The following is a 26,473-nucleotide window of genomic DNA, read 5'->3' on the forward strand; positions in this document are numbered from 1 at the left end:
CAGAAAGAGAGGGATCATCACCCGTGTCCTTGTAGAGAAATAGAGAAAAGAGGAAGCATGACCATTCCATGGAGGACAGGTGTCATGCTGATGTTCTTTTCTTCTGCAGGTAAGTGCCAACCTAGATGTATTACTTTAGTCACTAAATAGCCATGGTAGACTGCACAGAAGTGGCGATACCATCAAAACTGTTCAGCAAGTATATGAGCTGTTTGTTCTGAATTTATGTGTGAGGGCTAAGGTTAGGAAAATGGTACATTAAAGTTGTGCGTTTGGTTAGAAAGGGACTTTAATGTTTTCTAGTGTGGCTAGATAGTATGTTTCCTGTGCTACTGTGTATATGCTCTGTCCAAAGCCCTTCGATGGTATTCCTCTCCCACCCTCACCGCCTTCGCCTCCTTACCCACCCAGAGGTGCTCTATCCTGAGTACGAAGAGTGTCCTCCCTCTGGTCAGGAGAGAGAGGCAGGCTCCAGGAGATATAGTGCTCTGTACCCTACCTATCTGTTCATGTTTGTGATTGAGTGGCTACCTTTCTACGCATCTATTTTTAGAGTCTGTGAAGAACATGAAAGCTTAGACGTGGCCTTGTTCGTTTCCGCATTACCAGAATGGCAAAGTCACAGACATACACATATGCGAAAGAGTAGCACCTGTTGGTGTTTGATAACTGAAAACTAGAGAGTGATTATTCTGAGACAGTGTTTCTGCTGAATAAAGAGGGGGACTCAATAGTGAATTTGAAATAAAGTCCTTGATGCAAAATCAAAACTCAAAAAAGTGAATCTTTCCAATGAAGTAATCCTAACATACCATACATTCACGTGTGCAGGTCAATATCCTCAATTAGGTGTGTGTGTGTCTGCATGTGTGTACGTGTACAGATGTAGGATCTTAATTTGATCACTATTTTGTTGCTGAGAATTTTCCTGCAAAGAAGGAAATGCAAACTTGTAGTGTATTTGAGTTTTAAAAAAAGTGGGAATTAAACAGACTTGATTTGCCCTAACGAAAAATTAATCAACCTCTACAAAAATGTACACTGCTCAAAAAAATAAAGGGAACACTTAAACAACACAATGTAACTCCAAGTCAATCACACTTCTGTGAAATCAAACTGTCCACTTAGGAAGCAACACTGATTGACAATAAATTTCACATGCTGTTGTGCAAATGGAATAGACAAAAGGTGGAAATTATAGGCAATTAGCAAGACACCCCCAATAAAGGAGTGATTCTGCAGGTGGTGACCACAGACCACTTCTCAGTTCCTATGCTTCCTGGCTGATGTTTTGGTCACTTTTGAATGCTGGCGGTGCTCTCACTCTAGTGGTAGCATGAGACGGAGTCTACAACCCACACAAGTGGCTCAGGTAGTGCAGCTCATCCAGGATGGCACATCAATGCGAGCTGTGGCAAGAAGGTTTGCTGTGTCTGTCAGCGTAGTGTCCAGAGCATGGAGGCGCTACCAGGAGACAGGCCAGTACATCAGGAGACGTGGAGGAGGCCGTAGGAGGGCAACAACCCAGCAGCAGGACCGCTACCTCCGCCTTTGTGCAAGGAGGAGCACTGCCAGAGCCCTGCAAAATGACCTCCAGCAGGCCACAAATGTGCCATCCTGGATGAGCTGCACTACCTGAGCCACTTGTGTGGGTTGTAGACTCCGTCTCATGCTACCACTAGAGTGAGAGCAGCATTCAAAAGTGACCAAAACATCAGCCAGGAAGCATAGGAACTGAGAAGTGGTCTGTGGTCACCACCTGCAGAATCACTCCTTTACTGGGGGTGTCTTGCTAATTGCCTATAATTTCCACCTTTTGTCTATTCCATTTGCACAACAGCATGTGAAATTTATTGTCAATCAGTGTTGCTTCCTAAGTGGACAGTTTGATTTCACAGAAGTGTGATTGACTTGGAGTTACATTGTGTTGTTTAAGTGTTCCCTTTATTTTTTTGAGCAGTGTATATTTATTATAACTCACATAATAATTCACATTTCCTGTTGCTGCAGGATTATTTTCTTGCTGTAGCAAACTGGCTCAGATTAAGATCCTACATCTTGTAGAAATGTAGATGATCACCAGCTGGCCCCAGCTAAATGGTCTCATGCATTTCCCCCCACACCTTTCTTACATTAATAAGTGCAAGAAATTACCCATGCAACAGCTTTTCTAGAAACCACTGAACTACATAGTGTAGAGGCAAACCACAGAAAGATTGAGAGAGATATAGAGCTCCCCCTTTTTACTGACAGGGAGACTGTTATCTATATTTCCGATTACATGCAGACTTTCTCTTACTTTAGTGTACTGTATGTAGTAAAATGTCTCCAATTTCCACCTATGTAAATATAGGTACAGCTCTGTGCTCAGTACTACCCCATTCTCCTTTCTAGTTAAGTATACATTCACCTGTTTACAGTTTTTCTCAATCGAGTACAAGCATTTTTTGGAACAATGTTGATTTTCAAAAACAGGGTCCACAAGACACACAACTCTGTGGCATTTTGCAAAACAGTAAATCTATTTTCAAAATGTAGTTGCCTTCTCAAAACAAATACATTCATCAAAACTATATTATACCATGCAAATTGCAAATACATTCATCAAAAGAACAGTACTGACTGCAAAAAGATTAACACAACCATACTTATACTGTATCTTGAGTCCAAGCACACAAACAGAAAGTAAAAATATTCCAGTTGATCAATACATTTTCTTTGCCGTCACTAAATCATGATGATCAACATTGGAATAACAACTATCCAAAGATGCAGAATTATGGGCAATTATTCTGTTTTTTATGCAAATTTCACCCAAAAATGTCATACACATAAAATATTCCTGATGAAATAAGCACATTGTGTGAGGATTCATTCATCGGTACTATCATAATCTAATTCCATCTATTCAATACAATGGCTGGTTTGCCTATTGTCGGAAGTTAACATACACTTAGGTTGGAGTCATTGAAACTCGTTTTTCAACCACTCCACAAATTTCTTGTTAACAAACTATAGTTTTGGCAAGTCGGTTAGGACATCTACTTTGTGCATGACACACGTAATCTTTCCAACAATTGTTTACAGACAGATTATTTCACTTATAATTCACTGTATCACAATTCCAGTGGGTCAGAAGTTTACATACACTAAGTTGACTGTGCCTTTAAACAGCTTGGAAAATTCCAGAAAATGATGTCATGGCTTTAGACGCTTCTTATAGGCTAATTGACATCATTTGAGTCAATTGGAGGTGTACCTGTGGATGTATTTCAAGGCCTACCTTCAAACTCAGTGCCTCTTTGCTTGACATTATGGGAAAATCAAAAGAAATCAGCCAAGACATTATAGACCTCCAAAAGTCTGGTTCATCCTTGGGAGCAATTTCCAAACGCCTGAAGGTACCACGTTCATCTGTACAAACAATAGTATGCAAGTATAAACACCATGGGACCACGCAGCCATCCTACCGCTCAGGAAGGAGACGCGTTCTGTCTCCTAGAGATTAATGTACTTTGGGGCGAAAAGTACAAATCAATCCCAGAACAACAGCAAAGATGCTGGAGGAAACAGAGGAAACAGGTACAAAAGTATCTATATCCACAGTAAAACGTGTCCTATATCGACATCACCTGAAAGGCCGCTCATCAAGGAAGAAGCCACTGCTCCAAAACCTCCATTAAAAAAGCCAGACCACAGTTTGCAACTGCACATGGGCACAAAGATCGTACTTTTTGGAGAAATGTCCTCTGGTCTGATGAAACAAAAATAAAACTGTTTGGCCATAATGACCATTGTTATGTTTGGAGGAGAAAGGGGGATGCTTGCAAGCCGAAGAACCCCATCCCAACTGTGAAGCACGGGGGTGGCAGCATCATGTTGTGGGGGTGCTTTGCTGCAGGAGGGACTGGTGCACTTCACAAAATAGATGGCATCATGAGGAGGGAAAATTATGTGGATATATTGAAGCAACATCTCAAGACATCAGTCAGGAAGTTAAAGCTTGGTCGCAAATGGGTCTTCCAAATGGACAATGACCCCAAGCATACTTCCAATGTTGTGTCAAAATGGCTTAAGGACAACAAAGTCAAGGTATTGGAGTGGCCATCACAAAGCCCTGACCGCAATCCTATAGAAAATTTGTGGGCAGAACTGAAACAGCGTGTGCGAGCAAGGAAGCCTACAAACCTGACTCTGTTACACCAGCTCTGTCAGGAGGAATGGGCCAAAATTCACCCAACTTATTGTGGGAAGCTTGTGGAAGGCTACCCAAAACGTTTGACCCAAGTTAAACAATTTAAAGGCAATGCTACCAAATACTAATTGAGTGTATGTAAACTTCTGACCCACTGGGAATGTGATGAAATAAATAACAGCTGAAATAAATCATTCGCTCTACTATTATTCTGACATTTCACATTCTTAAAATAAAGTGGTGATGCTATCTGACCTAAAACAGGGTTGACCTAAAACTGACCTAAAACAGATTTTTACTAGGATTAAATGTCAGGAATTGTGAAAAACTGAGTTTAAATGTATTTGGCTAAGGTGTATGTAAACTTCCGACTTCAACTGTATTATTATACCCCCCCTTTTCTGCGCTCGTGTATGTGCCCTGTCTGTGTTTTAAAGACTCTTCATCTTCTGTGTGCCCTGTAGAGGCTTCATTGAATGAACCGGTCATCTGCTACATACTGGACGGAGTCCTGATTCTCTACTCCATCATCACCACCGTTCTATTCTTCAAAGTGAAGGTGAGTCACAATACAGGTGGGTAATGCCACCCACCCTTCCATTGTCTACCAATGATGAGGTACTAGTTATTTAAGTGTATACAGTGAGGAGGAGTTAGTGCACAGTTTACAGAGGCGTGTTATCGTTCAATTGAATACATATAAATGGATGTAGAACAGTGTTATCAACTCCTTGTTTCTGCCCCTCCCCTCTTCTCTCTGTCTGCAGTGGGGCCAGTCTGTAACTGAACCTGTGGAGGACTCCACATATGCAGTGAGTTTCCTACAACGTCCCATACCTTTTGTGTGTGTGTGTGTGTGTGTGTGTGTGTGTGTGTGTGTGTGTGTGTGTGTGTGTGTGTGTGTGTGTGTGTGTGTGTGTGTGTGTGTGTGTGTGTGTGTGTGTGTGTGTGTGTGTGTGTGCTGGCATCATGGACATGACACGGTACTGACATTCTGAATGTACAGTACTGGTCAAAAGTTTGCACCTACTCATTCAAGGGTTTTTCTTTATTTTTACTGTTTCTACTTTGTAGAATAATAGTAAAGACATCAAAACTATGAAATAACACATGGAATCATGTAGTAACCAAAAACGTGTTATACAAATCTATTTGAGATTCTTCAAAGTAGCCACCCTTTGCCTTGATGACAGCTTTGCAGACTCTCCCCATAGTATTCTCTCAATCAGCTTCACCTGGAATGCTTTTCCAACAGTCTTGAAGGAGTTCCCACATATGCTGAGCACTTATTGGCTGGATTTCCTTCACTCTGCGGCCCAACTCATCCCAAACCATCTCAATTGGGTTGAGGTCAGGTGATTGTGGAGGCCAGGTCATCTGATGCAGCACTCCATCACTCTCCTTCTTGGTCAAATAGCCCTTACACAGCCTGGAGGTGTGTTGGGTCATTATCCTGTTGAAAAACAAATGATAGTCCACTAAGCACAAACCAGATTGAATGGCGTATCGCTATTGTAGCCATGCTGGTTAAGTGTGCCTTGAATTCTAAATAAATCACTGACAGTGTCACCAGCAAAGCACCCCCACACCTCCTCCTCCATGTTTCACTGTGGGAACCACACATGAGAGATCATCCATTCACCTACTCTGCGTTTCACAAAGACACGGTGGTTGGAACCAAAAATCTAAAATTTGGACTCATCAGACCAAAGGACAGATTTCCACCATTCTAATGTCCATTGCTCGTGTTTCTTGGCCCAAGCAAGTCTCTTCTTCTTATTGGTGTCCTTTAGTAGTGGTTTCTTTGCAGCAATTCGACCATGAAGGCCTGATTCACGCAGTCGCCTCTGAACAGTTAATGTTGATGTGTCTGTTACTTGAACTCGGTGAAGCATTTATTTGGCCTGCAATTTCTGAGGCTGGTACCTCTAATGAACTTATCCTCTGCAGCAGAGGTAACTCTGGGTCTTCCTTTCCTGTGGCGGTCCTCATGAGAGCCAGATTCATCATAGTGCTTGATGGTTTTTGCGACTGCACTTGAGAAACTTTCAAAGTTCTTGAAATGTTCCGCATTGACTGACCTTCATGTCTTAATGTAATGATGGACTGTCATTTTTCTTTGCTTATTTGAGCTGTTCCTGCCATAATATGGACTTGGTCTTTTACCAAATAGGTCTATCTTCTGTATTTCACCCCTACCTTGTCACAACACAACTGATTGGCTCAAACGCATTAAGAAGGAAAGAAATTCCACAAATTAGCTTTTAACAAGGCACACCTCTTAATTGAAATGCATTCCAGGTGACTACCTCGTGAAGCTGGTTGAGAGAATGCCAAGTGTGGGCAAAGCTGTCATCAAGGCAAAGGGTGGCTACTTTGAATAATCTCAAATATAAAATATATTTTGATTTGTATAACACGTTTTTGGTTACTACATGATTCCATATGTGTTATTTCATAGTTTTGATGTCTTCACTATTATTCTGCAATGTAGAAAATAGAAAAAATAAAGAAAACCCTTGAATGAGTAGGTATGTCCAAAGTTTGACTGGTACTGTATGTTTTTGTAAAGGAACTCCTGACGGGTACTATTGCTGACGACTATGAGGATCTAAGGACTGACCAGACTGCAGCTACTAGACGGGTGAGTGAGAGGGCTATTATGACTAGCGTGTGAGAGAGGCCATGTTATAATTCTGAGCACAGTCTTGTTAATGCGTTCATGTTTGTGGTTGTCCCTCTTAGAAGCGCAAACAGGAAGCTAGTAGCGACACATACCAGGTAAGGACTACTCCTTATATACCACAGGCTTATAACCGTGTTCCAATTCTGAGATGTTGCAGAACACTGATCCTAAATGCAGGTTCATCCACTTCTGCAAGCCTTCCATTCCAATCAATCAATCAATCAAGTTTATTTTATATAGCCCTTCGTACATCAGCTAATATCTCGAAGTGCTGTACAGAAACCCAGCCTAAAACCCCAAACAGCAAGCAATGCAGGTGTAGAAGCACGGGAAGCATTCCAGGGGTGCTTTATTAATTTATTGACCAATACCATAAAACTTGTTTTGTTTTCTAGGCTCTCCAGATAAAAAATGATGGGCGTGAGGTCTACCAGGTGATCGAGTCCAAGGGGAGGGTAAGAGTCACATGTAGTGAACAAAACACATGACTCAGCCCCCTGTGCTGAGTCATGAACTACATATCTGCATTTTACTGGTATTGTGACATAGAACATTGAAAATCTATAGGTTATGTACATTTGAGAGATGGAAAGATGAAATCTCTACTCTGCCATCCATACCCTACACTGTGGATAGTCATCAGCGTTTCATAAAACTGCTATCAAACTTACATGACAAGACTAGGGCAACACAAGTGAAATGTTGTCATCCAACTTAATCTGTAGAATAGCTCCTGAAGGCTATTAACCTACACATTCTTCCTGTGGGTTCTCTCTTCTCACAGACTCGCAAGAAGGACAAGAAAGCCAAGGTCCCCCAGCCTCTCAGTGCAAACATCCAGGCTCAGACCCGGCCCTCCGCCACCTCCAAACTGATCTGACCCAGTCAGCCCTCGGCACGGAGGCAGCTGTTTACTCCACTGGCAGGTCTCCCCTGCACTGATCCCACAGTCAGCTTATATCTCTGAAGATAACAGTATAGAAGGTTATCTGCTTTCTGGCTATAGCAGTGTTCTACTCCTGAGCTCAACTCCCTGCCCTGTTATTGCATGTTACAAATCAGCAGAAAAGTGTGCATGTCTTATCTATGTTTATTGACCGCTTTCTGTGCCCTTTATGGCTGTATGTGGTAATGTTGATATTTTGACCATAATAAAAAACAGTACACGTTCCAATGTTAAAACACTTGGAAAATGGTTTAATGATGTTTACAACTAAAGAGAACTGTACAGTTACAGTAAAATATTGTTTATATATATATATATAAACAAATAAAATACAGCAGACAAATGCATCAAATCTACCATGTGTCCTGATTCACATACTTTAAAATGTTCTACACAATCTTTCAGTTCTATATGCCGCCACCCGCCATGTCTGGAGGGGGGCGTTTCGTAGTCGGATCTGAGGCATGTGTCCATGTGGCAACAGTGAGCAGTGTTCTAGTCCAAACTGGAACGGTAGAACCGCGCGTCACAACGACAGCGTGGCTCCCAGAGTTCTAGAGTGACAGACAGGGATTATTCAGAGGAAAGACTACAGTCTGGGAAGATACAATGGACACATTCCTTTAGTTTACCCCAAGCTTAGTTTACAGAGGAATAATTATTAATGATTTTACAGAATGCATTTCTCAAAAATCCACAAACAAGTAATATGTACAGGTTTACCTTTTTTTGTTTTTTATATATATTTTTTTAAACCATGGTCACTTGGGCCGTGTTGACTGATATGATCACACACATAATTTCACACCCAAAACATACAAAAATACTATATCTTTAACCTACCAAGTGTAAGACAGTTCTGCAATTAGTTCCATGCTGTGACAGAAAAGAGCGATACACCAAACAAACGAGAAGTTTTTCATTTAGGTTTCTCAGAAATATACCAAAATATACATCTATGCTTTGGAATTACTGAGGCTAGAACTAAAGCCAGTGCTGGGGTTGTCTCTTAATACACAAGCTGCAGGGTGAGAGGAAGGGAGAGAGAGAGAGAGAGAGAGAGAGCGAGTGACAGGACAGAGAGTTATCTTTGGTATCTGCGTTTGTAAAACATTAAATATTTGGATATTTTTGCATTGGGATAATGCTTGTGACATCCTACAACTCCCCACTTGGAATAAAGCATCAAACAAAGCTTCCCTGGGACCCCATTGGCCAAAGGGTTTAGCCAATCGGACACAGGCCATGCAGAGTGAAGGACCATGATGCATAGTGTCAAAGCTGAACAGAGAAAATCGAGAAACATAGTAAGAAATGAGGGAGGGAATGTAAGAAAGAAAACAGTAGTGAGACAGAAACAGTACCCTAGAACCAGAGAATGTGTATCCTAGAGACAATGTGTCCTGGCAACTACAATGCACTGACTTGGAGCCAAACAGACGCACTGTACCCAAGAGGCAGAAACAGTGTATTTTCGTGACAGTCTTTGAACATGTGTGTCCTAGCAACAGTTCTTCAGTTCTTCAGACAGACAGACAGAGAGACAGTGAGTCCTGAGCATAAACAGTGTGCACAGAATCAACCCTCAGTGTGTATTAACAAACATCACCCAGCCACCACGGGATTGGTTAATTGACCTGTCCATCAGAGAAGCCCACTTTGCCCCTCCACACTCAACATGTCCCCATCCACAGGCACTGCTACAGGTACCAGTTGTGTCCACGGTGCACACACAGCTCTGCCATACAGGTGTATTGACTTTACAGCTGAATGTGTGTCTCATGGGATAGTGAAGCAGAGAGGGGTGAGAGATGGTGTAGTCCATATACAATCACTTTAGAAGTCTTTGGTTAACGTTCCCACAGGAAAGAAAGAGAGCACAGCGAGACAGAGTGCCACCAGGTGAACAGACACACACACCAACATCTACATTCAGAATCTAAATTAGAATAAAATAGGGCAGGATTGTCAAATCATAGAAAACAGAATGGAGGGGTAAATCAAGTACATACTAGTGGTAAATATTTCAGAGGTAAAACCAAAGAAAAATGTGTATAATACTTTCAGCCTTATGAGACAATTGGAGGTTGAGGTCTGAGAGGCCAGTGTGTTTAGGGAGACTGATGGTGATGCTCTTGTAAAAAATTATTATAAAAAAAATAAGCAGACATTCTGGTACTGGTGCGTGTCTCCCCCTGGTGGCTGCAACTGACACTGTACACTAAAAACTGACACCTGTAGGCTTCTCTGACAGGACCTTGATGTTTTTTTATATTTTTTATATTCAGCTTTACATTTTTATTTCTAAAGTAGATTAAAGCAAGTTTCACTTAGTCTCGAGTTAAAAATGAGGTATACAACAGCTCCCTTAACCCACCTAGTTACCCTAGACTTACTGGTGCCGTTCTGCACTTTCCCTTTACACCCACCTCACACCACAGTGGGGGGTAGACCACATGCATCAACACAGATCCACTTCTAGAGCATCAGACGAACCAGAGAGAGATCCAGATCCACAACTTCACAAGTCTTATACTCAGAGGAAACACCTATTCAATATTATCATCCCCTTCTTCCCTTGAATGCTTTTATCATAATCTTATCTTTATCTGTAAACTGAAAACAAACGCAGCATCATGGTCTGCAGTCAGCACTCCCTTCTCTCGATCAGCACTCCCTTCTCTCAATCAGCACTCCCTTCTCTCAATCACACACACAAACACACACACACACCACACACACACCTGCTGGAGTTCAGTTATTAGTAAAGCTTTTCTATAGGTATTCCCGACCTGTATGAGTCACCCCTAAAATCATAGGTAGCAACATAACCGGCCAGAACAGCACTCTCCCAAATTATGCCTAAAATACACTGCAGATTTTCAGCAAAGAACTATGCACTGAGTGAGCTAGCTAAACACAAAAGCTAGCGAGGAGGTAGCCTCTCTCACTAGATTACTCTCATACACTGTCGCACAAACAACAATATGCTACAATGCTTGTCTTCTAAATAACAATAAGGCATAAATGTCAATGTTAATCTTTTGTCAAACCTAGAAAGACAGTGATCTTGCCCTCTCATGATATACAAAACAATTAAAGGCATAAGTAATAAAAAAAACATTCAAATGATTGTTAAAAACAGCACATCAAATCAAATCCATAGTAAACCAAACAACCAGACAAAAAGATGATGAAAGATTAAGATCAGGCGCATCAGTCTGTTTGTTCCCCTAGCAACTGCACAAGCAGGGACTGTCCGATTGAAGCACCACAGCAAGCCTCTCTCACTCAAGAGACCACACCCACACATGTAATGGGCACAGGTGTCCGCAAATCACGCACCAAGGGGGTGCGGTCAAAGTTTTTGGTCTTGACATTAATAAAAATGTTTTTTTTAAAGTTTTTTTCTATAAGCATGACAAAACATTACATTCAGTCTTGATAACATACTAGTTCAAATATAAAATATGAATATCTTACACAAGTTGTATATATATTTATATATATATTTATCTCTAATCCTTTAGTCGTTCCTCAGATAAATATTTCAGTAACTTCCCATGGTGCCGATGGCCAATGGTTCACCAAGCTTCACAACTGGTTTGTGACTACAAACAGCACTACAAATAGGACTACAAGTCCCATTCGGCTTGCCATGACCTCAAGAACAGAAAACCAGTGAAGTGAGCAGCATCGAGACATCAACCCAGCCGCAGAGAGAAAGGCTTTCGCTTTGCTTTGGCAAGGATCACAAAATAATGTCAAACTGTTCAAACCTGGAAATACCCCATAAGTAGTAGTACTAGAAAATAGCAGTAGTAGTTTGTCCTAGTTTTAGACAACAATTACTCTTTAGTTTATTTTTAAATGGCAAAGCCATTCAGTACTTGTACCAGTGGAGGCTGGTGGGAGGAGCTATAGGGGGACGGCCTCATTGTAATGGCTGGAATGGATTCGATGGAACGGAGTCAAACACGCCGTTTCCATATTTTTTTTATATGTTTGATACCGTTCCATTGATTCCATTCCAGACATTACAATGAACCCATCCTCCTATAGCTCCTCCCACCAGCCTCCACTGACTTGTACATTCTACAATATTCTACGGGTGTGAGATTTCATAAAGTGAACCTAATGTTTAAGTGATGCTGAGGTATTCAGTCAAAGTAATTCACGATTAGAAAAGGAGCACATAAAAATGTATTAGCGTAGAGAGATGTCTCTGCGTTTTCAAACTATGCAGTCATTAATCTGGTTACGTTAGGGCCGATAGAAGAACACTACTGTTGTGTGGGGTTGTTGTTTACGAAAGGGGCAGCTCGATAAGGGCGGCACAGGGGCTATGTTGCTTGGGTACAGGTCAGGGATCTTGGCAGGTCCGAAACATCTTTACTGGTGCTGACAGTGGATGAGCCCCCATAGTAAAGTTAGTTGGGCGATGAGAGGAAGGAGAGAGGGCTTCAACCACGTGACCTGAGAGCTGCTAACAGGATGTGGTTAGAAAGCTAGAAGAAAAAGTGCAGGTCCTTGTTCCTTAGAAGTGGGTTAGAGGTGGGGGATGCCAAAAGGATTCAAATAGGCGGGTATAAGAGAAGAAAACTTGTCAGTAGTAATGTGTAGGATAGTGATCGTGTGAACAGCAACTTGCGCGAGCACACAGGCACAGCAGCTAGTGAGAAAACAACTTTGGTTCAAGCTTTTTATTTCATGGCTGAGGATTGGTAGAAAAACTAAAACGGACAGCCCCTACCCGACTACTGAATGCCTGACTACAGCCCAAACTGCTGCCAAAGCAGATACGCCAGTCTAGAAAGGATCACAACACAGTCCGCCATATCATCATTGGGGGAAACGTAGAGAAACAGGAAAGAGTATTGAGGGCAAGCACCCACTGATATCATATAACCACTACCATTCAAACCTAAACACCACTCAAATATATTAACTTTATACAGGGCGACAATACTCCTGACCTCCCTTCTTCCCATCCCTTTCTATTTGGATATTTGCGCTGCCACTTTAAAGCTGAGCAGGGAGAGCCTTAGTCAAATTAAAAAATAAGTTTGTCTTTGGAAAGTGATCATCAAAATATTGCATTTTTATCTCCTGTTGTCTAGATGGAGAGCTTGTACTCAAATATTGGACTAGGCTAAGCTACACTGACAATACACAGCAACAAATATTTTTGGTACAACTTGAAGTAAGCCAGTCAAAAGACAGCAGAAATAAAGGACAGAATGTTGGTACAGAATGTTTAACTTCTCTAAAACAGGCAGACTGCAGTTCATAAATCCAGTTTTTTTTGGTACAGATACTGTGCACAAGTAAATAAAGCGGCATTAAAAAATCTATCAGAGCAAAAACAGACAACGACCCCATCTACCTCACACCAACTCCATCCAGTTGGCATGAAAACCATAGACACCAACCGACATAGCAGTCAGAGAACACTCAGGCATAGAACTCCATGGATCATACAGCTAACCCCCTGCCCCCAAACCAGTTAAAGCTCTAAGCGTTATCATTTCAGTAATTTCATATCAGTGTCTACGGTCCGCACCTAGACTACGATGTACAAAATTGTGGCAGGCAAAATATATTTTTTTATATAAACAAACTCAGTGTTACCAGACAGAGGACCGGAGAGAGAACAAATGGTCAACCCCGCTCCTTAAAGCAACGATAACCGTTATATCGGCCATTTATTATTACTCGGTTTTAAAGCCTTATAACCACGATTAGAAATTGATTTACAGTACCAGTCAAACTTTGGACACACCTACTCATTCCAGGGGTTTCTTCATTTTCTACTATTTTCTACATTGTAGAATAATAGTGAAGACATCAAAACTATGAAATAACACATGTGGAATCATGTAGTAACCAAAAAAGTATTAAACAAATCAAAATGTATTTTATATTTGAGATTCTTCAAAGTAGCCACCCTTTGCCTTGATGACAGCTTTGCACACTCTTGGCATTCTCTCAACCAGCATCATGATGTAGTCACCTGGAATGAATTTCAATTAACAGGTGTGCCTTGTTAAAAGTTAATTTGTGGAATTTCTTTCCTTCTTATCAGTTGTGTTGTGACAAGGTAGGGGTGGTATACAGAAGATAGACCTATTTGGTAAAAGACCAAGTCCATATTATGGCAAGAACAGCTCAAATAAGCAAAGAGAAACGACAGCCCATCATTACTTTAAGACATGAAGGTCAGTCAATGCGGAACATTTCAAGAACTTTGAAAGTTTCTCAAGTGCAGTCGCAAAAACCATAAAGCACTTTGATGAAACTGGCTCTCATGAGGACCGCCACAGGAAAGGAAGACCCAGAGTTACCTCTACTGCAGAGGATAAGTTCATTAGAGTTACCAGCCTCAGAAATCAGCAATTAACTGCACCTCAGATTGCAGCCCAAATAAATGCTTCATAGAGTTCAAGTAACAGACACATATCAACATCAACTGTTCAGAGGAGACTGTGTGAATCAGGCCTTCATAGTCGAACTGTTGCATTAGAAACCACTACTAAAGGACACCAATACAAAGAAGAGACTTGCTTGGGCCAAGAAACACGAGCAATGAACAGTGGAAATCTGTCCTTTGGTCAGATGAGTCCACATTTGAGATTTTGGTTTCCAACCACCGTGTCTTTGTGAGACGCAGAGTAGGTGAACGGATGATCTTCGCATTGGTGGTTACCACCGTGAAGCATGGAGGAGGTGTGATGTTGTGGGGGTGCTTTGCTGGTGACACTGTCAGTGATTTATTTAGAATTCAAAGCACACTTAACAAGCATGGCTACAACAGCATTCTGCAGCGATACACCATCCCATATGGTTTGTGCTTAGTGGGACTATCATTTGTTTTTCAACAAGACAATGGCCCCAAACACACCTCCAAGCTGTGTAAGGGCTATTTGACCAAGAAGGAGAGTGATGGAGTGCTGCATCAGATGACCTGGCCCCCACAGTCACCCGACCTTAACCCAATTGAGATGGTTTGGGATGAGTTGGACCGCAGAGTGAAGGAAAAGCAGCTAACAAGTACTCAGCATATGTGGGAACTCCTTCAAGACTGTTGGAAAAGCATTCCAGGTGAAGCTGGTTGAGAGAATGCCAACAGTGTGTAAAGCTGTCATCAAGGCAATTTAAAAAAAAATGTATTTAACCTTTATTTAACTAGGCAAGTCAGTTAAGAACAAATTCTTATTTACAATGACGGCCAAACCCGGACGACGCTGGGCCAATTGTGCGCCGCCCTATGGGACTCCCAATCACGGCCGGTTGTGATGCAAAGGGTGGCTACTTTGAAGAATATAAAATATAAAATGTATTTTGATTTGTTTAACACGTTTTTGGTTACTACATGATTCCATATGTGTTATTTCATAGTTCTGATGTCTTCACTATTATTCTACAATGTAGAAAATAGTAGAAATAAAGAAAAACCCTTGAATGAGTAGGTGTGTCCAAACTTTTGACTGGTCCTGTATATCGGAGTTAAAGCTTAAATTAATGTTAGAAGTACAAAGTTCTGAAAATGTCCACTCACACACACTAAAACAAAAGAAAACAAACTAAGCGCCTCTAAAATATAACTTTGATATGATTTGTGCTGAGGCCTGTCCAACAGAGCCTGACACAAAATAAATTCAAACTATAGACAGGGAAACACGCAAACCTCCCCTTTTAGTGATGATGTAGATTGTGAACTTTAGTAGTAAATCATTTTTGTTAAAAGAAAAAAACGTCAAAAAAGTTAAATCTAATTTTTGGTTAGAAGTATTTCAGAAGATGTTCTGAACAGGGAAGAGGAAGATATATACTTTTGAAAAAGGTGACAGAGAGGAAAGAGGGAAAGCTAGGTGGTCCCTCAGGGGTCACAAGGAGCACAGACCATAGAGTTCAAGATGATCCCGTCTCAGAAAATGGCCGCCCCAGTGCTCCTGTGTGACCCGCTGCGTACACCGACAAAAACATCCAGGGAGACGCACATCGTTTTTGGAGTACAAGGGAAAAGAGAGAATGAAGAATGAAATAAAAACGTAAATTATAAATTCCAACCCTCTTCACAGAGGGTTTCTTTTTGGTGGCAGCAAAATGATTAAATAATGATAGATGACAGGCAGAAGGACAAGGAGGAAGAGGATGAAGAAGTGGATTGAGCAAGTAGCCTAAGGGCAAATCTTAAACAACAGCCCTATTCCCCATGTAGTGTCTTACTATGGCCAAAGCCATCCATATCGTACGCAACATTTAACCAAAAGTAGTGCACTAAATAGAGCATAGGGTGTCATTCGAGGCGATTTGAGCCTTCAGCTTCACTGGGCCTTGGAGGCAGTGGTGATGGTGGAGGCGGGCACTGGGACGGTCGCCGTGGTGACCTGGTGGTTGGCTGTGACCTGCAGGGCCCCTCCCCCGGCGGCTCCGGCCGACACCAGGCTGACGGGGTTGCTGGTGAGCAGGGACAGGTTCTGGGGGTTCAGGAAAAGGGGTTGCACCAGGTTGGGAGTGCTGCCGGCCGAGGTGTTAGCGAACAGCAGGTTACCACTCCCGTCCAGCGAGGTGATGGGGAGAGTGCCACCCGATGCCAGAGCTACAGGGGGAGGAAAGGAGGGACAGAGGGGGTTACTCAGCTATTTAGACATCATCAGTTGGAGGAGAGTTACAGTAACTGTGGATTGATGGGGATGGGTAGTGTAGCTAGCTATCCGCCGGAGCTGTGAAGAGTTCTGATTACGTCTCAGACACAACGATGTCAGTGACAAGACCAACGTGTGGTGAAGACAAAGAAGACAGGTGCACTAGTGTCAAGTATAGACTAGTTATACAGGTATATAAATGTAAGGCAGTGGTTTTCAACCTGTGGTTCTCATTTTTTACGGAATAGGTTGGGAACCGCTGGTGTAAGGTACCGAGCAATGAGAAAAGTAGTGTAAAGCCTAAATAAGTTCAGGAGTAAAAATGTGCTTAACAAGTCACATAAGTTGCATGGACTCCGTGTGCAATAATAGTGTTTAACAGGATTTTTAAATGACTACCCCATCTCTGTACCCCACACATACAATTATCTGGAAGGTCCCTCAGTCGAGCAGTGAATTTCAAGCAGATTCAACCACAAGGAAGCCTGTACAGAATAAAAATATTCAAAAAATGCATCCTGTTTGCAGTAAGGCACTAAAGTAATACTGCCAAAAATGTGGCAAAGAAATGAACCTTTTTTGTCCTGAATACAAAGCGTTTTGTTTGGGGCAAATCCAAGAATGGTGGTAGCTGTATCTGTCACACCCTGATCAGTTTCACCTGTCCTTGTTATAGTCTCCAACCCCTCCAGGTGTCGCTTGTTATCCCTGGTGTTTATATCACTGTGTTTCCTGTCTCTCTGTGCCCGTTCGTCTTGTATGTTCCAAGTCAACCAGTGTGTTTTTTCCCATGCTCCTGCCTTTTCTATTCTATTTTACTAGTCCTCCCAGTTTTGACCCTTGCCTGTTTTCTGGACTCTGTACCTGCCTGCCTGACCATTCTGCCTGCCCTGACCTCGAACCTGCCTGCCACACTGTACCTCCTGGACTCTGATCTGGTTTTGAACTTTTGCCTGTCTACGACCATTCTCTTGCCTACCCCTTTTGGATGTAATAAATATCAGACTCAAACCATCTGCCTCCCGTGTCTGCATCTGGGTCTCGCCTTGTGCCCTTATAGTATCATGTTATGGGTATGCTTGTCATCGGCAAGGAAGTTTTTTAGGATAAAAATAAATGGAATAGAGCTAAGCACAGACAAAATCCTAGAGGAAAATGTTGTTTAGTCTGCTCCTAACAGACAAATTCACCTTTCAGCAGGAGAACAACTAAAAACTCAAGGCCAAATATACATTGGAGTTTGGAGCTTACCAAGACGACATTGAATGTTCCTGAGTGGCCTAGCTACAGTTAACTTAAGTCAGCTTTCAAATCTGTTGCAAGACTTGAAAATGACTTTCTAGAAATGATCAATAACCAACTTGACAGAGCTTGACAAATTGTTTAAAGAATAATGGGAAAATATTGTATAATCCAGGTGTGCAAAGCTCTTAGAGATTTACCCAGAAAGACTCACAGCTGTAATTGCTGCCAAAGGTGATTCTAACATGTATTGGCTCCGGGGGTTGAATACTTATATAATCACAATATACTAGTGTTCTATTTTCCATTTAAAAATGTATATATTTAAAAAAAATCTTCCACTTTGACAGAGTATTTTGTATAGATCGATGGCAAAAAATTCAATTCATTTTAACAAAAAAAATTGTAACAAAAAATTTGAAAAAGTCAAGGGGTGTGAATACTTTCTGAAGACACTGCATATGTGTGAGATGCAGAGTAATTAAACAGGTGTACTTGCCGCTCCATAGACCTTGGATGGTGGCCAGGGTGCTGTTGCTCAACATGGCGGGGTTTATAGCCCCTCCAAGCCCACCCGGAGCTAAGCTCAGCAAGGCCCCCCTACACACAGAGACACAGAGACAAGTATAGTCAGACAGACAGAGACACAGTGATTCCAGTAGAGATCCCTGAGATTGTGATGATCATAGCAATGAGCGTTCAACTGCAACTATTACTACTATGACTATTCAAAATGGCTTATATCATATTTTAGATATACATGGGCACTGGAAATATCTTCATGTAGTTTGACATGTGTTGTGATCCTGCTCTGAAACCCTTTCCCGTACTACTCACCCAGGAGTGAACTGCGAGGATGCCATCAATCCTGGGTTAAGCCCAGCCATGGCGGCGTAACTAGAACTGGTGGGTAACTGGGCAGCGCCTTGCAGGGCCGCTGACAGCCCCGGTCCAGCCACCATCACCTGACCTGTCCCCAGATTGGTTGCTAGGGACGATGGCGCCTGCGTGACCACCATGTGCTCCTGCGTTCCACCCGTCTCCGCCGCCGTGGCCTGGAGGGCCATGGGGGAGGGGCTTAGCGAGGTGGAGCTGGTCACCGCGGTAACCATGGGTGCCGTAGAGATGACAGATGCCGTGTTTGTGGTCGCTCCGATCGTCGTGCCTGAGACGGAACCCGTAGGGTGGTGTTTAGTGTTTAAGTACAAGGTGGGATACGGGAAGGGAATTATGCCTGAATCCTAATTTGAGATTTCTTTCTTCAAATATGATCCTGTCCCTCCCCTTTCCCCGTGTACCTGTCAAGGTCAGGCCGGAGACGCTGGTGCTGGTGAGAGGCATCACTGGGTTTAAAGTGAGTGTGGTTGGTGTGTTACTGGTCACAAGGCTCGCCGTACTGGCCACCTGCACCAGGGAAGGAGAAGAAAAAGACTTGAACATGGAATAGAAAAAAATACACTTTATTTGTGTGTGTGTGTGTAGTGCATGCTTACACTGTGTATGTGTGTGTGTGTCCATGCATGCAAGTGCAAGTGTGTGTGGTACATGTACATGCCAGTGTGTTTTGTCAGTACCAAGGGGCTAGTGGGGGTGAAGATGGTTTTGATGGGGGTGCTGCCTGTCCCTGTGATGCTGTGTCCGCTGCTGGGGGGGTTGATCCGCTTCTCTTTTTGCCGACGGTTACAGAACCACACCCGGATCACCTCCTTCTCCATGTTGAGCTGGTCAGCAATTATGGTGATCTCCTCAGAGGTAGGTTTTTGGTTCTGCTTGAAGAGGGCAAAAGACCAGGTATTCCCTTTCAGTATGGGGCAGTTACTCTCAGTATGGGGCAGTTCCTTTCAGTATGGGGCAGTTCCTTTCAGTATGGGGCAGTTACTTTCAGTATGGGGCAGTTCCTTTCAGTATGGGGCAGTTCCTTTCAGTATGGGGCAGTTACTTTCAGTAGGGCAGTTTACCAGACACTCTGAATGAAGTCTTTTCCATTTAATTTGATTCCCTTCCTAATGGTTTAAGTGCTAAAATAGGTTGATGAGGTAAATTAGTGAAGACAAGTGAGCGCTAATCTAGACTGTAACATTTCGCTCACCTCCAGAAAGCTCTTTTCTAAGGCCACGCGGATGTTGGTCTCGATGCTGGTCCTCTTCTTGCGTCGGCGGTTGAGCCCCTCCATGCCCAGACCGGGGGAGCCCAGGCCGCAAGGGCTGGACAGGGCCAGGTCAGACGACAGATTCTCTGCACAAACAGCACCGCGACAAGGGACAGGGACGGGGGTAAAGACCAGGTACTCTGCAGTGCATAATACGGTACACAATAGAGTACAAACACACACAGCTGTCGGTCAGCTCAGAGACATACCTGCATCGTTGAGCCACTTCTCCAGAAGTGGCTTCAGCTTGCACATGTTCTTAAAGCTGAGGTTCAAGGCCTCAAAGCGGGAGATGGTGGTCTGGCTGAAGTCGTTACCATACAGCTTGCCCATTGCCAGGCCAACATCCCCCTGGGGGAGACAGAAAGTGTTAGGGAGAGCTCTGCTGTTAACACAAACACACGTATGCACACTCATGCAAGCATACACACACACACCTTCCTGCAGCTCGCTAACACCCCCAACAACACACACAAAATGTACACACGTACACACGCCTTCATACAGCTCCCTCACAACCCCAACCACACACACACACACACCTGTGTGAAGCCCAGTTTGATGCGTCTCTGTTTGAAAGTCTTAGCGAACTGTTCCAGCTCCTCCAGGTCGCTGGGCTCCTCCAGACTGGGTGTGTCCAGGCGTTTGGGTGGGGTCTGCTGACTGTGGGACAGGGGCTGGATGGGCGTGGCTGCTATCGTGTGGGACGGAGTCGCTGGCTACAGGACGGAAGTATGGGGTTAGGGCTGAAAGGAAATGACAAACTAAACATGGTAGTGATAAATGTAGTTGTAGTGTCTGACCTGTGAGGCAAGGTTGATGCTTGGCTGAGTCTGCAGGAGGTTGGCTTGGCTTTGAGGTAGTTGAGTTAGAAGATTCTGGGCTTGCAGGAAACCTGTTGAGAGAATTATGGAGAACATTTAAGAGGTACGAAAGGAGGGTGAGAGCGAGGAAGGGCGAGTGTGTATGTTTGTCCATGTGTGTGTGTGTGTCCATGTGTGTGTGTGTGAGTGTGTGTAGTACATACTCTGCGCTGTGTACATATTCTGCTGGCCCTGCGGCGTCTGTGAGATGATGAATTGGCCAGGTTGCAGCTGGGTGGCGATGTGGTGGCCAGGTTGAACCAGGACAAACTGGGGCATGGTTAGGTTCTGCTGCTGCAGCTGCTGTAACTGCTGAAAGTCCTCACGCACACACCCACCGGGAGAAAGAAGCACACATTACTACAGACACAGACACGTATAGTCACACACCACTCATGCTGCTGTTGGTCATCTCACACACACATACAGGGAGTGAGGAACCCTCGTAACTACAGGGAAACCAGTATTTATAAGTACAGTGCTACAGGCAAGGGGGGTACAGGTCTACTAGAGGTGATAGCGTAGCTGCTGGCCTTTATTCTACCTTCATTCTACAGATACACTCATTCATACAACAGAGATCAACAGAGGAAAGTTTTCATTAAGCTTCCACGGGGAGAAAAGGTTACAACGTACTACAGGTAACAGCATACTTATAATCATTCATATAGCAGTGTTATACATGAGTACTACTAGGTAGATTATACAGGTCCAGTCATTCATATAGCAGTGTTATACATGAGTACCTCTAGGTAGATTATACAGGTCCAGTCATTCATATAACAGTGTTATACATGAGTACTACTAGGTAGATTATACAGGTCCAGTCATTCATATAACAGTGTTATACATGAGTACCTCTAGGTAGATTATACAGGTCCAGTCATTCATATAACAGTGATATACATGAGTACCTCTAGGTAGATTATACAGGTCCAGTCATTCATATAACAGTGATATAAAGGTGTACTACAGGTAGGTAACTGCTGAAGGTCGCCATCTCATACGGGTATCCCAGCTGGCTTAGCTGGCCTGGGAGATGAGTAGAGACAGAGGGAATCTGAGGGGGAATGATGTGAACATTACAGCTCTGTGTTTCCTGCATATTCAATTGATGACACTGTGGCTGTTATATGTTTTGAGGCAGTATTGGGTTTGACTTCAGGATTTTATTTTACACCCCCTTCTAGAATAGGTAGCAGGATACTCTGCCCCCTGCAGATTCCGTCTAGCCCTAGTGATGGGGTGTGTGTGTGTGTGTGTGTGTGTGCGTGCGTGCGTGCGTGCGTGCGCGTGTCCATGTGTGTGTGCGCCTATACACATTCTCATGTATTTGTGTGTGTGTGTGTGTCTCTCTTACAGAGGTGATCTGGACGGGCTGGGACAGGGGCAGCTGTGTGATGGGGGTGGCTGCGGAGGCAGAGATGCTGGCCCCCGTGGTGCTGCTCTGCTGGCTGGCTGATTGCTGCTGCATGGCTGCTGCCAAGAGCTGGGCCTGGGCCTGCTGCAAAAACATCTGCTGCTGCACTGGAGACAGGGTCAACTAGAGAGGGAAAGCGAGAGGAGGGGTGGGGTGGGGGGGCGAAAGAGACGGGGAGACAGAGAGGGGGGGCAGAGAGAAAGAGGGAGATAGAAAGGCAGAGATGACAGATATTGTGGAGAGGGCAGAGAGAAAGGTACAGGGGGGGCAGAGATAAAGAGGGAGAATAATGTAAATGGAGTGAGCGGTTGGAAGAGAAACAATAGTATGTCAAGACAAATGCCCCTTACCATTCATTTCAAAATGTCAAAGGTCTTTCAAGTTGCAAAGGACTACAAAACTAGCAGTACATGTGATGCAGTGGCTGAGTGCCTTAGGGCCCAACAGACGGAGAGAGGAGAGGACTCATGCATTTGGACAGGAGATGATGTTGGTGTTTGGGGAGGTTTCTCATCGCAGCCACTGGCTGTCTGATATTTAGGTCACATGACTCTATCACATGTGAGGGCATGCTGGCCATGCGACAGCGACAGAATGATCATGGATGAGTATGACGGCTGGGCTCCCGGTCGCTCACACACAAACCAAAAGATGGTACCAGAGTGATGTGTGTCGTGGGGTTGGCATGATTGCACATGTGCACAAGCACACACAGGCTACGTCCCAATACTCTTCTCTCAGTTCCTCCCACCAACACTGATCATAGCAGGAATTGGTAGAATGAATAAGGTAGGTAGATCAATTCCCATTCAATCTTTATATCGAATCACTGGTCACTAAGGAGAGGAAACAAGGAAAATAGTATTTGGACATAACCCCACCCTCTCTCTGGGTGTATGTCAATACTCTCAAATAGTCTCCTTCCATTCATATGCACTGATCTGAGAACAGTGAAACCATTATACCGACGATACCTCCTGTGCATTTGCTGTTCTTTCAGATCAGTGCAGATGAGGAAGAGGAGATGAGGAAGCCATAGAGATCCAGCACATTACAGACAGATGAACCGACAGGCAGGCAGGCAGACAGCATGACACTTACTCCAGCTATCTGTCCCCCAGCCAGCATGAGCTGGGCCTGAGGCAGCATCCCCTGCTGGACGGAGGTCGGAATTGCACCCGAGTCTTCAGACTTGGACTAGGAGCAGAGTACATAGGATAACCTTATATAGAATAACCTTTCCAGATACATGTCATATAGACACAGGCGACTCCTGATAACTGTAAACTCTATGAGTGCAATACAGTTTTCCAGTCCCAGTTCAACTGCATTATTTTACATTGCTCCTGATAACGACATGTTCCTGTTAAGTTCATCCTCAAGCCGTTGCATTTATCACGAGTCATCTGTACACTATGTCGATCTGTTTTTGAATAATGATGTTGACTGATACTTATTGTATTCAGATGCCCTAATTCTTGCAACTATACCTGTCAGAGTCTTGACTAGAGATAAGGAGCAAGATCCATATTTTTACTGTTCAACATTGGAGTGTAGAAGAAGAGGAAAAACATATACACACCAAGACAAAACACACTCCCACACACACTGCCACATAAACAGGGTTTCAATAATAGGTAGCACACTGAAGGTATTCTCTAAATAGAAAATGATCTACATGAGAAAAGTAGGAGAGGAATGTACTGCAGACCACAGAGAACAGAGAGGAAGGAGGGAGGGGTGAGTAGAGAAGTTAATTTAAAAAACTGTTATGCAGTGCATGTAAATTCTGCAGAGATTTGCATATTCTTTGCCATCTGTTTCCGAGCAACCGCAGAGCAGCTAATTAGCATACAGGGTTGATTAATCTGCCTTGTTGCCAGGCGATACCGAGAGAGCCTGGCTCATTTAAATGTACTGTGTGTGTGTGTGTGTGTGTGTGTGTGTGTGTGTGTGTGTGTGTGTGTGTGTGTGTGTGTGTGTGTGTGTGTGTGTGTGTGTGTGTGTGTGTGTGTGTGTGTGTGTGGGTGTGGGTGGTTTGTGTGTGTTAGAGCTGGGATGGTAAACCGAAAATGACGGATATTGCCTTCCTCTTACCGAAGCATTTTACCTACGACGGTAATTTTCTGTGATTTTGCTACACGACATTCCTGTAGATTGTTGTAAAACCAATATTTGGTCAACAGTAATAGCCTATACATTATGTTGATTCCTGCTATGAAAGTATCTGCCTGTCCCCATTTCACTGTCGGATTCTGTGTGAGCGAGCCACTCTCACTCCCTCATCCTACTGTGAAGCACAAGCATATGACAGTTTTCAAAGCAACTACTATTGTTCTAGTTATGGAGGAGAGTCACAGCTTTCTGGGAGTATATCATGTATTTCTCACCTCTTGAATTCATGGCACAACTTTACAACCAGAGTAGACTGTAGTTAGTATGGTGCGCAAAGCAGAGTGTGCCATTTATATAAATTAGCCTAGACCTAGTCCTGGAAGGTTTTTGTAGGACATTAGCCTACATTTACTGATAGCTTAATCAATTAGCCTACATGGCTATATAGCAACAATATCATATTTAGAGTAAGTAATCCAGCCAAGTGTTTTGAATTCCCACTTCCTCAGGTTGTGAATAATACAGTTTATAGTCCAATATGCACAAAGATGTCGGCAAATTCTCTGAAGAACCAAAAATAAATCTGATCCTTCTGGATCCTATTTGACAGGTCGCACATCAACATATCAACCATGCATTCCCTGGATATGTTAGATCAAATAGCTGACTTTTTGAATCATGGCTACCATCTCAGTTTTCTTACTTCGCACTGAAAATACAAAATTATAGTGCCCTGCCGCTAATGTAAAGTAATAAAAATAAATGTGTCATATTTACTGTTATCGAGTAAAATGGTTACATTTATCACGATATGGATTTTTTTGTCCATATCGCCTGGCTCTAGTGTGTGTGTGGCTCTGTTCTGTTGGCATGTCTCTGTCCCCTCTCCTCATTTCAACTACATTTCTGCCAGCCTGGGCACCTGCAAAAAATACACCCACATATACTCAGATCACACAGACACACACACAGGCACACACTCTCTGGTAAAAGCAGCAAACATGTGTGTGTTTTGGTCTGAGTGAGTGAGTGAGTTACCTGTTGGAGCAGAGCTTGTGCGTGTGCATTGGTGATTGCGTTTGTGGCCTGCACCGTCTGCCTCTGAAAGTCCAGTCCATTCGTTTGGACTCCTGAGAACAGAAAAGCAATTAAGTCATCAGAAAAAAAACTCTCACATACACACACACACTTTCACATACGCACACACAAATCGACACGTGTGAACATAATACGCACACAGTAGCCTCTAATTACAGCAACAGCACAACAACCCAATTAACTTTCACTGAACCTCTCTCTCTATTAGGTTTCTTAATCAACACTACAAAAACACACACTCTGTAGGACATAGAAGTGAGCAGAGTGCAGACCCGAAGGGTGTTCAGAGGGCACCAAACAGGACCACAGGTTTTTAAACAGAAGACCATTACCTGAACTTAAGAGTCTAATAACCAAGGACATTTTCGCTGTCCGTTTGTGACTATTTGAAACCGTTTGTGCCTCCTGAACGCACTCCAGGTACGGGCAGCCAGAGCAATGCAGTAGCAGGTCACAGCAGGTAACTCACCTGTGTTTCCGTCCCCACTCTGACTCTCCATAGCACATTTACTAGTTTCTGATGGATTACTCATTCTAGAATCTGAAAGAGGCAGACAGACAAACAGACAGACAGACAGAGAGAGACTTTCACTCAACTGTCATTGACCCTCTAAACGTCACGCCCCACCATCCCATCCCAAAACAGCGCCTAGAGCCCACATCTTATAAATATCTGATGTCGTACTTAATACAATAACACTAGACAACTCCCACTCCTTCCAACAGAGCCTGATAATAATATTTTCTAATGGGCTGCACCCCCACAACTACCTCTAGCCTACATGCAGTGTATTTTTTCCATACAAAACCGGGTAAAAAAAATTGCGGCAGGTAAAATTTTTACAATTAGAAAACGCCCCATTTAATACAGTGGAAATCAACATCTTCAACAATGGCAATTTGGGGATACACTTTGAAGCATGCCTTTACATGCATAAAAGCCCAGCAGGACAATGTTTTATCCCCTTTTGACTTGTTCCTTGACGATCTCGCTCTCTCTCTCACACTCGCTCTCGCACACACATTTTAAATACTTTATTTGAATCTACCAATCAAATTGAAAATGAAAAGATCCAAACATTTCAAAAGGTCCCTTTATGCATGGCATTTA

General features: G+C 43.3%; 2 protein-coding genes across 2 annotated transcripts; one reads left to right on the top strand and one right to left on the bottom strand.

Annotated features, from left to right (window-relative positions):
- Nucleotides 1-8,174, top strand: LOC120064320 (T-cell surface glycoprotein CD3 zeta chain-like). The gene is made up of 7 exons (XM_039014809.1): nucleotides 1-109; nucleotides 4,660-4,754; nucleotides 4,963-5,007; nucleotides 6,768-6,839; nucleotides 6,941-6,976; nucleotides 7,277-7,336; nucleotides 7,666-8,174. Exons 1-7 carry the CDS (start codon nucleotides 58-60, stop codon nucleotides 7,759-7,761), a joined length of 456 nt encoding a protein of 151 aa, XP_038870737.1. The 5' UTR covers nucleotides 1-57; the 3' UTR covers nucleotides 7,762-8,174.
- Nucleotides 8,175-15,278: 7,104 nt separating this feature from the next.
- On the bottom strand, nucleotides 15,279-25,862 carry pou2f1b (POU class 2 homeobox 1b). The gene is made up of 13 exons (XM_039014293.1): nucleotides 25,832-25,862; nucleotides 25,303-25,394; nucleotides 22,090-22,272; nucleotides 20,894-21,041; nucleotides 20,670-20,761; nucleotides 20,409-20,585; nucleotides 20,081-20,217; nucleotides 19,807-19,966; nucleotides 19,292-19,486; nucleotides 19,016-19,121; nucleotides 18,555-18,882; nucleotides 18,229-18,317; nucleotides 15,279-16,429 (listed from the first exon to the last, which is right to left on the bottom strand). The coding sequence occupies exons 1-13, from the start codon at nucleotides 25,860-25,862 to the stop codon at nucleotides 16,155-16,157; spliced, it is 2,013 nt and encodes a 670-aa protein (XP_038870221.1). The 3' UTR covers nucleotides 15,279-16,154.
- Between the last annotated feature and the right edge of the window lie 611 nt (nucleotides 25,863-26,473).

The sequence above is a fragment of the Salvelinus namaycush genome, chromosome 19, assembly GCF_016432855.1.
Source record: "Salvelinus namaycush isolate Seneca chromosome 19, SaNama_1.0, whole genome shotgun sequence".
In the NCBI taxonomy this organism is placed as follows: domain Eukaryota; kingdom Metazoa; phylum Chordata; class Actinopteri; order Salmoniformes; family Salmonidae; genus Salvelinus; species Salvelinus namaycush.